The following is a 13,086-nucleotide window of genomic DNA, read 5'->3' as shown; positions in this document are numbered from 1 at the left end:
TGATCTATGTCCATTGCAAGGATTTTGACAAACTGTGTTGCAGATTTCTACCTTTTGTTATTATGAATAAATCCCTGTGTGTTTGTCTGTGCCCATGTGCACGCGTGCGTCTAATAGAAGTGGTTTCATAATTATCAACCAGCTGCTACACCTGCAGGGCACTAATGAGGAAAATTGCCAGGTCTACATCCCTTTAGATGTGATTTCCTTTTGGAAAGATCTCACCAAAAATTACATTTCTGTTGCAGTGGATGCCTGAAATCTGACTTATATCTTAGTGCAGACTTCTGAGGAAATCAGTGAGCCAATCACACAAGCAGGAAATGACATATCTGTGGGGAGTTCCATATACATTCTGTGTACAGAACACCTCCAGGTAGCCATATTGCATTTCACAGAAAATTACAGAGCTGCAGATTGAAAAGGAACGGTCATTTTAAATAACATCCAATTACAATATGACATGTCGCAATTGTATATGCTGTGTTATTTTTTTTCTCCCCCACGAAAGTGGAGTTATCCTTTTATGCTGTTATGGACACACCCTCTGGGTGTATCATCTCAATGGCCTGGGTTCACAGTAATGAATAACAGAATGCCGCTTATGTCAATATCCGGTTTCCGACCAGCACACGCCGATGTACGTCGGCAGAATGGCATGGACAGGCAAATGGGCGCACAGGTACGGCCCTTTAAATTTACCGCCATGCCATCGCGTGCGGCTGGGACCTCAGTGAGTCAGGTCGCGGGTCCTGCGGTCTCGATCGCCACGGGGATTATTATTATTATACAGGTTTTATATACACCAACAGTTTGCGCAGCACTTTACAACATGAGGGCAGACATTATAGTTACATTACAATTTGGTCCAAGAGGAATCAGAGGGCCCTGCTACCCGTGAGCGTCTCACAGAGAGGAAGAACGGGAAGATGCTAATGTAAACAAGCATCTCCCCGCTCTGCCTAGTGACAGTGTCACTGATCACAGCTCCCTGTGATTGGGAGCAGAGATCAGTGATGTGTCACATGTAGCCACGCCCCACCCACAGTTAGAAATACACCCCAGGACACACTTAACCCTTACCCTGCCCCCTAGTGGTTAACCCCTTCACTGCCAGTGTCATTTACACAGGAATCAGTGCATTTGTATAGCACTGATTGCTGTATAAATGACAATGGCCCCAAAAATGTGTCCGCCATAATGTCGCAGTCACGATAAAAATCACAGATCGCCGCCATTGCTAGTAAAAAAAAAAAAAAATAATAAAAATGCCATAAAACGATCCCCTATTTTGTTAACGCTATAACTTTTGCGCAAACCAATCAATAAATAAAGGCTTATTGTGATTTTTTTTTACCAAAAACGTGTAGAAGAATACGTATCGGCCTAAACTGAGGAATAAATTAAAACTGCAGGGATGATTAAATATCACCAAAAGAAAGCTCTATTTTTGGGAAAAAGGGACGTCGATTTCGTTTGGGAGCCACGTCGCATGTCGTCAGTTAAAGGGACGCAGTGCCAAATCGTAAAAAGTACTCTGGTCAGGAAGGGGGTAAAATCTTCCAGGGCTGAAGCGGTTATTTAAGTGGTGTTCAGTGGTGCAAGGACTGCCTACTCCTGACTCCAGACAAGAGAAGGGATGACCGGGGATAAAAGACTAATGTCTTATAGGTATGTATAAGGGAAATTTTAAAAACAAAAAGTTATGTGGTTGGTGAAATGCAGGGTGAATTTTTTTTTAAAGTGTACTTTAACCACTAGCCGACCAGCTCACGCAGATATACTGCGTCAAGTCGGCTCTCTTGCACGAATCAACATTCCTGTACATTGGTCCCTGCAAGGAGGATAGCGGGCGTGCATGCACCTGCCACGGCAGTGTGCCCACGGGTCCCGTGGACTCGATGTCTTCCTGCGACCCAGAGTCGCGGTGAGGAGAGGCAGAATGGGGAAATGTAAACAAGGCGATTCCCCGTTCTGCCTAGTGACATGACAGAGATCTACTGTTCCCAGTGAACAGTGATCTCTGTCATGTTCCTGGCAGCCTACCCCCCCCCCCCCCTACAGTTAGAACACACCCAGGGAACACATCTGGCATTAACCCCTTCCCTGCCAGTGTTATTTTAACATTGATCAGTGCACTTTTATAGCACTGATCAATGTAATAATGTCACTGGTCCCCAAAAAGTGTAAACCTATCCCATAGTTTGTAGATGCAATAACTTTTGCGCAAACCAATCAATATGTAGAAGAATACATATTGGCCTAAACTGATAACTAAATTCGTTTTTTTATATATTTTTTGGATGTTTTATAACAGAAAGTAAAAAAATATGTCTTTTTTTTTCACCAAAAATATGTAGAATACATATTGGCCTAAACTGATGAATAAATTAGTTTTTTTATATATTTTTTGGGGTATGTATAATAACAGAAAGTTAAAAAAAAGTTTTTTAGTTTTTTTTTAATTGGTCTTTTTTTTTTTACCAAAAATATGTAAAAGAATACATATTGGCCTAAACTGATGAATAAATTAGCTTTTTTTTAATATTTTTTTTGGATATGTATTATAACAGAAAGTTAAAAAAAAACTTTTTTTTTTTTAATTGTTGGTCTTTTTTTACCAAAAATATGTAGAAGAATACATATTGGCCTAAACTGATGAATATATATGTTTTTTTTTATATATTTTTTTGGATATGTATTATGACAGAAAGTAAAAAAATGTTTTTTTTTTTTTACTTTTTGGTCTTTGTTTTTTGTTTATAACGCAAAAAAGAAAAACCTAAGAGGCGATCAATACCACCAAAAGAAAGCTCTATTTGTGGGTAAAAAAAAAGGACGTCAATTTTGTTTGGGTAGCATTGTCAGTTAAAGCGACGCAGTGCCGTATCCCAAAAAATGGCCTGGTCATTAAGGGGGCAAAGCCTTCCAGGGCTGAAGTGGTTAAACTCTTGAAAACTGCATTCCAAGTAGGACATTCAGCATCTAAGTACTTCTATCGAGGTATACTGTAGTAAGCCCTTGTACACACGGTCGGACATTCCGACAACAAAATCCGTCAGATTTTGTCCGAAACTTGTGTTGCATACACACGGTCGGACAGAGTTGTCGAAAAATCCGATCATATGTAATGTGATGACGTTATTTGGTTACGACGGGACTATGTTCAGGCTAGTAGCCAATAGCTTTGGTCTCGGAATTTGATCTGAGCATGCGTGGCACTTTGTCCGATCGGAATTCTCTACACACAATCGGACAAAGTCCGATCGGATCATTTTGGCGGAAAGTTTTATAGCCCAGTTCTAAAAGTTTGTCCGACGGAAACAGTCCGATTAAGCCCACACACAGTCGGATTATCCGACAACGCGGTCCGATCGGACATTTTCCGTCAGAATGTCCGACTGTGTGTACAAGGGATATACGTGTTATAGGTAGTGCTTAATAAACAGGGACAAGGCATAAAACACACGCCATATAAATAAGAAATAAATATGAAACGCAGCAGCCAAATTTATTCTTTGAAAAAAGCAAAGCACAGCTAACAATCACCATTTTTAGTAACCTAATACCCTTGTCGTATGTCATTTTATTTTTACTGGCATGAAAACACAGAAAACTACAAAGGAAGTCAGCATCCAAAAAAAATGAAAACTGTTATTTGTATCTTTTCAACAACTCTTTAAGATATAAAAGGCAGTGAAAAATATCTTAACAGACATCACAATGGAGTTTCCTTTAAAAAAAAATAAAAAATGTTGCAATATATTTTTTTTCCTGTGTATTTGTGACAATGACATATGTGAAACATTGTTCTGGAAGCGGAGACATCAAAGATTAGGTGGGAATGTTGGGCATCGAGCTTGGCAGAGGTACAGGATCTCAGTACAAAGCCAGCAGCGACAGGGAGGTGTGTGTGTGTTTGTGCGTCTGCTGTGTTTTATTTTGACTTTAGCAGCACGCAAAGCTACACCGTCCCTCTTCTATTAGCCAGATGCTTCTATGGAGGGGTAGTTGGACCTCAGATTTGCCACGGCCCTCCCTTTCTTTTCTTTTACGTTTTTTTTGGGCATTAAAAATGGAACAAAACGGGACCGAGGACGGGAGCAAACGACAAGCCCGGCAGGAGCAGTCTGCTGTATTCATTCTCCTGTAAAAACAAGAGCCAGCACACTAGCTGCATCCCTTAGGAGGCATGCAAGCCTTTCTAATATAGCGGTGCCGCTTCTGATGCTGTATTATAATGATATGTCAATCAAATATTTACCATTTTTGCTGCATTTTACTCTAACGTTGCAAAGCTATAGTGCTGTTATGTGTTTTGGCTGCGCTACAACTTGACGTGAAGAACGCAAAAAAAAAAAAAAACGTTTTCATGTTTCCTTCACGTTTTTCTCGTGCGACAATAACCAGAGCTTCACGTGATTCCTCTTGCCGCCGCTGTAGTTGCCAATTTTGCCGTCGCTGCAAATCACTCGGTGGCAGGGTATGATAAGTGGTACCTGGGAGAGAAAAACAAAAAATATAGAAAATACATGTGAGAGCGATGTCAGCCATGAACAGTTATATTGTTTGTCTAAACTAGAGGTCTCCAAACTTCCTAAACAAAGGGTCGGTTTACTGTCCGTCAGATTTTATGGGGGACGGATTGTGGCCAGTGGGAGTAAACAATGCCCCATCATTGGTTTTAGTGGAAGGAATAGTGCCCTAATTATATCGGTGGGAGGAATAGAACCCCATCCTTGGTGTCAGTGGGAGGAATAAAGCTCCATCCTTGGTGTCAGTGGGAGGAATAGAACCCCATCCTTGGTGTCAGTGGGAGGAATAATGCTCCAGCCATGGTGTCAGTGTAAGGAATAGTGCTCCATCCTTGCTGTCAGTGTTAGGAATAGTGCTCCATCCTTGGTGTCAGTGTTAGGAATAGCGCTCGACCCTTGGTGTCAGTGGGAGGAATAGTGCCCCATCCTTGGTGTCAGTTGTGGATAGAATTTTGCCCCAAGGGCCAGATAGAGGCTAGCAAAGGGCCACATCTAGCCCAGGGCCGCAGTTTGGAGACCACTGGTCTAAACTGAGCAGACTGGACAGTGTGACACATTAGTCCCTTTTTTTTAAGGAAACCATGTACAGCTCTCCCATAACCCAAACATAGGTATGAAGTGCACAGACTAGCCAAAGCTTGCAAAAGATATTTGAAAATTCAAAGCGGTCCTTGTGCTAATGGTTGTACAGACACAGTAAAGCTATAACATATAACGCAAGATTCATGTAGAAATATATATTACAATTTCAGTTACAAAGTATTCATTATTCCATTCAGCCAATTTTGTGATTCAACACATCCGCCACGTGACAACCTTAGTATGGCACAGACTGCATGTGCATCTATTAATAAAGGAAATAGTTCATTTGGGCTAGCTTGGCTCAAAAAACTATTTAAAGTAGAACCATCAGCAAAACTTTTTTTAATTTTGGATACAGCTATAACACAATTTTTTTTTTTTGCCATATGTGTCCCATTGCGGAGATTTCCTAACACTTCCTGTCCCATAGCCAAACAGGAAGTGAGAGGAAAACCCTCCAAATGAAGGGAATTTCTTAGGGACCCCCATGTCACCCATACTAGTGTCCTCATTGGAAAAATTCTCCTCTATTACCCAAAACTTTCAATGATAATAGTAAACAGGATAAATAGAGAGGGGGAATCTCCTTAATGGGGGCAGAGACAGAAATAAAACATAACAGGTATTCTAATCCCTCAACAATCTATCCAAAACAAAAAAAAAAGTTTTGCCTAGATTATACTTTAAAGTCCAAAGCAATGAAAACAGTACCGGTCTAATGCCCCCATGAACCGGTGTCAATCGGATCAACATGCGAACAGGCTGGTGCAACACAGGATCAGCTTGTCATGCTCTAGTAGACTTCAACAAAATGGTGACTGTCCGCACACAGACACTGACTTCCTTCTGTTGCATAAATGTGAATGAGATGGGTAAAAGATGGCTTCAGGTCCTGTTCACCTGTAGAGAACTTCTCAGATGCGTTTCATCCATTTCCAAAAAGGACGAAATGCATTTAGGGCTTTCTCTACAGGTGGAGAACAGGAGCCCAAGCCATCTTTTACCAATACGCATTCACATTTATGTAACGGGAAGTGTGCAGATAGTCACCATTTTGTTGAGAACTATTTAAAGTAATAAAAAAACCTGGAGATAGGCTTTCAGCTTTTCAAATGAAAGTTAGAAGAGGGCTGGTTACCATGCACAGCTGCTCCAGATTCTGAATTGTTAAATCTTAGCATGTTCCCCCTCATTGAAGGGCCCATGTAAATAAAGTGCATGAAAATGCATGTTAACCTCACAATGGCATATGTTAAACATGCAATAATACACTTACATGGTGGGTATGAACAGGTCCTTTACCTATATCCTGCTCATCACCCAAGTTCTATGAGCACCAAAGTGATGCAGTAAAAAGAGATGATTTTCCTGAAGAACAGTGCGTGTGAATTGCAAGAATAGCTGAACTACTACTTTTACTTTGGACACAAACCATGCTTACTAGTGTTCTTATTTATGTGTTACTTGGAATATGATAATCTAATAGCAATGCACAGTAGATTAGAATGGCATAATGCATTTAAAAAAAAAAGTTTGTTTATTCATTACTCATTTATGGTGATTTGAGTAATAACAAAATGTGTCCGTCTGGGTCAGGAACCCAACTAAGACCTCATAAATTATAACTGAAATTTCCCAATTGGCAGATTTGCAATAAATTGTTGAAGTCCAAGAACAACTAATAAAATCTGACGCTTCCAAAGTTCAAGACTAATCCTAGAGAGATTTTCAGTCACGCCGCCCATACAATCCAAGCTTGCTTCCCATTGATGATCAAACATTGCTAAAACTATCCGTCTTTTGTCAGCTGTGGGCTCCGTATGAAATTGTGTACCTTCAACTGTGGATAATGACATCATGTTGTGGCAATGTCTAACACAGGCGTAGGCAGCCTTTTGAGCACAGTGTGGCAAAAAATATTTTCAAAGACATGGAGAGTGCCGATTTTATAACAAAAAAATGTAAACTTCACATTCTCAATAACGAAAAAGGATTTTCTTTATAAAGTAAATGCTGCTTGAGTAGTAGTGAGAAATTAACATCCTGCGCTCACGCCTCAGATCAGCCCCAATTCCTGCAACTCCAAACCTCAGATCACCGTCCCCCCTGCAAATCTGTTTCACCACTGTAACCCTGCTGCTCATCTGCCCCATCAATGTACCTCCCTGCACATCTGCTCCACCGATGTATCTCCATGCTCTTATGTCTCACTACTGAATCACCTTCTCATATGTGCTAACACTGAACCCATCTGCCCCATCAATGTACAGTGGTGTGAAAAAGTGTTTGCCCCCTTCCTCATTTCCTGTTCCTTTGCATGTTTGTCACACTTAAGTGTTTCGGAACATCAAACCAATTTAAACAATAGTCAAGGACAACACAAGTAAACACAAAATGCAATTTGTAAATGAAGGTGTTTATTATTAAAGGTGAAAAAAAATCCAAACCATCATGGCCCTGTGTGAAAAAGTGATTGCCCCCTAAACCTAATAACTGGTTGGGCCACCCTTAGCAGCAACAACTGCAACCAAGCGTTTGCGATAACGTGCAATGAGGCTTTTACAGCGTCCTGGAGGAATTTTGGCCCACTCATCTTTGCAGAATTGTCCTAATTCAGTTACATTAGAGGGTTTTCGAGCATGAACGGCCTTTTTAAGGTCATACCACAACATCTCAATAGGATTCAGGTCAGGACTTTGGCTAGGCCACTCCAAAGTCTTCATTTTGTTTTTCTTCAGCCATTCGGTGCTGGACTTGCTGGTGTGTTTAGGATCATTGTCCTGCTGCAGAACCCAAGTTCGTTTCAGCTTGAGTACACGAACAGATGGTCGGACATTCTCCTTCAGGATCTCATAGTTCCTTTTATCATGGCAAGTCTTCCAGGTCCTGAAGCAGCAAAACAGCCCCAGACCATCACACTACCACCACCATATTTTACTGTTGGTATAATGTTCTTTTTATGAAATGCAGTGTTCCTTCTACGCCCGATATACTTGGACACACACCTTCCAAAGAGTTCCACTTTTGTCTCATCGGTCCACAGAATGTTGTCCCAAAAGTCTTGGGGATCATCAAGATGTGTTGTGGAGAAATTGAGACGAGCTTTGATGTTCTTTTTGCTCAGCAGTGGTTTTCTCCTTGGAACTCTGCCATGCAGGCCATTTTTGCCCAGTCTTTTCCTGATGGTGGAGGCATGAACGCTGACCTTAACTGAGGCAAGTGAGGCCTGCAGTTCCTTGGACGTTGTTGTGGGGTCTTTTGTGACCTCTTGGATGAGTCGTCGCTGCGCTCTTGGGGTAATTTTGGGCGGCCGGCCACTCCTGGGAAGGTTCACCACTGTTCCATGTCTTCGCCATTTGTGGATAATGGCTCTCACTGTGGTTCGCTGGATTCCCAAAGCTTTGGAAATGGCTTTATAACCCTTTCCAGACTGATAGATCTCAATTACTTTCTTTCTCAATTGTTCCTGAATTTCTTTGGGTCTCGGCATGATGTGTAGCTTTTAAGGATCTCCTGGTGGACCTTACTGTGTCAAGCAGCTCCTATTTAAGTGATGCCTTGATTGTGAACAGGTGTGGCAATAATCAGGCCTGGGTGTGGCTAGAGAAATTGAACTCAGGTGTGGACAACCACAGTTATAGTATGTTTTAACAAGGGGGGCAATCACTTTTTCACACATGGCCATGATGGTTTGGATTTTTTTTCACCTTTAATAATAAACACCTTCATTTACAAATTGCATTTTGTGTTTACTTGTGTTGTCCTTGACTATTGTTTAAATTGGTTTGATGTTCCGAAACACTTAAGTGTACAAACATGCAAGGAACAGGAAATGAGGAAGGGGGCAAACACTTTTTCACACCACTGTACCTCCCTATACATCTGCTCCACCGATGTATCTCCATGCTCTTATGTCTCACTACTGAATCACCTTCTCATCTGTCCTAACACTGAACCCATCTGCCCCATCAATGTACCTCCCTGCACATCTGCTCCACCGATGTATCTCCATGCTCTTATGTCTCACTACTGAATCACCTTCTCATCTGTCCTAACACTGAACCCATCTGCCCCATCAATGTACCTCCCTGCACATCTGCTCCACTGATGTATCCCCATGCTCTTATGTCTCACTACTGAATCACCTTCTCATCTGTCCTAACACTGAACCCATCTGCTCATCTGCCCCATCACTGTAACCCACTTTCTCATCTGCCCCACCAATGTATCTCTTGTACACCTGTCTCACTTCTATACCCCCTGCTCTTCTGCCCCACCTCTGTTCCCCCTGCTCATCTATCCCACCAATACACCCCCTTTCACATCTGCCCCACTGCTCTACCCCCCTGATTTTCTAAGCCACCACTGAAACCCCTTCTTATCTGCCCCAATGCTGATTCCTTGAACCCCCCATCACTCTACCCCCCTGCTCTTCTGTCCCACTGCTGAAGCCTCTTCTCATCTTTTCCACCACTGTACCTCCCTGTACATCTGCCAAACCGCTGTACCCTCCTGCTCTTCCGTCCTACCTCTGAACCCCTTCTGCTCATTTTCCCCACCACCGTACCCTCTTCTCATCTATGATATGTGTGATTTGCAGAGTGGTGAAAGGAAACAGAGATGAGACACATCTACCTCTCTTGGCACACTCATCCTGCTGATCCAACTCTCGCATCCAGCCCACGTGCTTGTATGTGATGTTGCATACAAGCATCTGGAATGGATGCGTAATGATAAGCTCAGGTCAGGGGCAGTTACTGAAAGCAGTGGGCCTGTGTGCAGGATAATAAGTTGGGCCCCTGCAGCTGAGGAAAAATGCAGCGCTGAATACTGGCTGTGGCTTAAAGGGACACAGAGTGTAGAGGGGTTCAGTAACAAGTAACGCAAAGGTTCAGGAATAATTTCAACGTTTCCAGAAGCTCAACAGTAATTCTATAAACTGTCACCTGATTGTGGTTTTTCTCAATCACAGTTAAATCCCTTCTTTCTGAGATTGTTAGTGGAAACCAAGCAAGTCCTCTTCCTCCAGATGGTGGACGGGGCTAGCAGGACTGCGATTGGCTTTAGCAGTGGCCAAAAACAGTCGTCCTCCTCATGGAAACAGGGAACACCCCCCCCCCCAGCAGGACTGCTCCCAATCTCTTCCCCATCACAAAAGCTGATGATCGCAGCTACAGCAAAGTTAGAGAACCAAACAATGTTTCCCATCTTTTACAATGTGTGGGGGCGCAGTGCCTCCCCCTAAGTGCAGGTGCAGTGTAGGGAACTCTGAAATTGGAATGCATTATTGTCTCACTGACACTTCCCTGCACTGCTCTGCTGATGAGGAGGGAGTTGAGTGCCAGCAAAAGAGGCTTTGAGTGCCACTTGCGGCACCAGTTCCGGGGGTTGCCTACCCCTGAGCTAACATTTGCCACCAAGTCATTGGCTGCAGTTTTTGTGAGAATGATCATCAGAATTCAAGGTCAACTGCAAGCAATTTTTTGTTTCACTACAGGAAAAAAAAACATATACGTCCTTGTGGTGAAAAGCAAAAGTACACCACTGCTTAGATCCACAACTGCTGAAGAACGCAGTACTGTGGCATGCATTTATGATGCTCTGATTCTAAGCTAATGAATACTTTGTGTTAACCCAATTATTTTCTCAACACAAGTAATGAGTTAACTGCAGCATATGATACAACCAATGTGATTCACTAACTAAATTGTCTTCTGTAAATGCGTTTGATGATGTGGTATAGAAGTTCTATGCACCCAGTTAGACCCCTGAGAGCAGCCAAGGCTCCGATGAATGTAGACAGGGCTTACAATAATCAGCTGCATCACATAACTTGATTAACCCCTTCATTAGGTATGTACCATACATTCCCCAAACAGTAACACTGAACACGACGAGAACATCATAAATCAAATAGTGCAACACAGAGGCAGCAAACCCCCATGGGGTTCAGCAGCAATTCATGGGACATCACAGTACATAGTAATGATAACTCAAAACTATTTTATCTGATATAATTTGTTACTAGTAGGAATTTAAAGGGGAAAGCCAACTGATACCATGCTAGGTTAAGCCAACATGAAAGTGCCAAAACTACCCACTTGGTAATGTGCACAGAGGAGTTAATTTACTAAAAGCAAAACGACTGTGTACATTCCAAAGTGCAGTTGCTCCAGAGCTTAGTAAACGAGCAGAAACTCTGTTGACTTCCATCATCCAATCATGTGCAAGCAAAAAAGTTTTTTTTCTTATTTTCCTTGCACGTGATTAGGTACTCTTTGCAAAGTGAAGCTTTGCCTTATTTATTAAGCTCTGGAGCAACTGCACTTCAACAGTCTATTGTCTTTAGTAAATCAACCACAGAACATCAAGGAAATGGACAATGAGGCAACATAAGCAACACCCTTAATAATCTTTTCAAGCACACTAGATGTAGTCGCTGTTCTGGTTTCTTTGATTTGTCAGTCCAAGTTTGTTGCTTTGGGTGGTGCTGATGGGGCAAGAATGGGCCGAAACTCCCCTCACTTTGGAGAGGTTTTGGCCTTGATTTATTAAAGGCAAATAAGCCGTACACTTTTCAATAGGATTTTCACTTAGTTTAGTGAATGTGGTGAAAATCCACTTTGCAAAAAAGAATCAATCGTGAGCAAGGTAAAAAACAAACAAAAAAATTTTATTTTTTGTTTGCACATGCTTGGATGATGGAAGTTAGTAGAGCTTTTATGTATAACAAACTTAATAAAAGTTATATGTGGAGGGGTTTATCAATGTGATGAGTGCTAATTTTTTATAAGCACTGATTTTGCTGAAAGATAGCTCATGTGAGGAGGGGACAAACTAAGTGGCAAAGTGAAAATAAATATAGAGTGCACTAGACAATTTCTCCATTTGTCTTGTTAGTGATAGATTCCCATTAAACTACAAGCAAAAGTAACTATGTATGGTGTTAAATGTTTTTATAATGAAACATTAAACATCTGTAAAGCTAAAATCCAAGCAGATGTAAAAAAAGCCTTAATATATGATTTTTCCAAAAACTATTAATTACATTTTTACATGGAGAAAATTTGAGACCCTGCATATGTCAATATATTGGTCTTCTCCAATCATCTGCACAACAACAATCAGACAAGGACACGGAAGGCCATCACTTTCAGCCAACCAGAGTTCTATTGGTTTGCCCTATACACAATGTTGACAGGAAGGGGGCACAAGGATGAAATCGTCAGTGTGCTGCTGCTCCTTCATTGTCCAATCACAAGCCAAGGTAGGTCTTATGCTGTGTACACACGATCGGACTTTCCGGCAGACAAGGTCTGGCAGACCAGAATCCTTTAGACAATTCGATCGTGTATGGGCTTCAGGGGACTTTTTTTCCCCCAAAAGTCAGACGGACCTAGAAATAAAACATGCTTAAAATCTTTCCGATGCACTCGAGTCCGGTCGAAAAATCAGTTTGTCTATATGTTAGTCCGACGGACGAAAACCAACGCTAGGGCAGCTATTGGGTACTGGCTATGAACTTTCTTATTCTACTCCAGTCGTATGTCATCACGTTCAAATCCGTCGAACCTTGGTGTGATTGTGTGTGGCCAAGTCCGCTCGTTCAGAAAGTCCGTCGGACCTCTGCCGAAAGTCCGTCGGGAAGACCGTCGGACCTAGTCGGTAGAAAAGTCCAGTTGTGTGTACGCGGCATTAGACTAGGCGAAATTGATGGAAGGTACTGTCTTTGCAGAAAGGTCCAGGACCTGGCTATTCAGAGTAACAGTGTGCTTTGGGTCACAGGACTGGCTTGCAGAATTACAAATCCTTTAGCGGGTGGCACAGTTTACATATTTGTGTAGTTCAATTGTGCATTAACAGTTTGCCTGAAGCTTTAAGTGAGCCATACTGCGTTTTAAGCATGGGGGTACTTTAATTTTCTCCTCGTCTTAGGAAGGAAAAACAGATTTGACTTCACTTAGCCACA

At 42.0% G+C, this 13,086-nt stretch overlaps 1 protein-coding gene across 2 annotated transcripts in view; it reads right to left on the bottom strand.

The window, feature by feature from the left end:
• Positions 1-3,486: 3,486 nt before the first annotated feature.
• MGMT (O-6-methylguanine-DNA methyltransferase) overlaps positions 3,487-13,086 on the bottom strand; it is a 785,996-nt gene continuing 776,396 nt past the window's right edge. For both annotated transcript variants that reach the window (XM_077455517.1, XM_077455515.1), the window contains exon 6: positions 3,487-4,499. In XM_077455517.1, the coding sequence (XP_077311643.1) occupies positions 4,371-4,499 (129 nt within the window). In that variant the 3' untranslated portion in view covers positions 3,487-4,370. The remainder of the gene's footprint in view (positions 4,500-13,086) is intronic.

Source organism: Lithobates pipiens, unplaced genomic scaffold (genome assembly GCF_037356315.1).
Source record: "Lithobates pipiens isolate NorthernLeopardFrog02 unplaced genomic scaffold, aLitPip1_a1.2 Scaffold_25, whole genome shotgun sequence".
Taxonomy (NCBI): Eukaryota; Metazoa; Chordata; class Amphibia; order Anura; family Ranidae; genus Lithobates; species Lithobates pipiens.
Note: the sequence above shows the minus strand (reverse complement) of the source record. Positions and strands in the feature narration are given on the sequence as shown.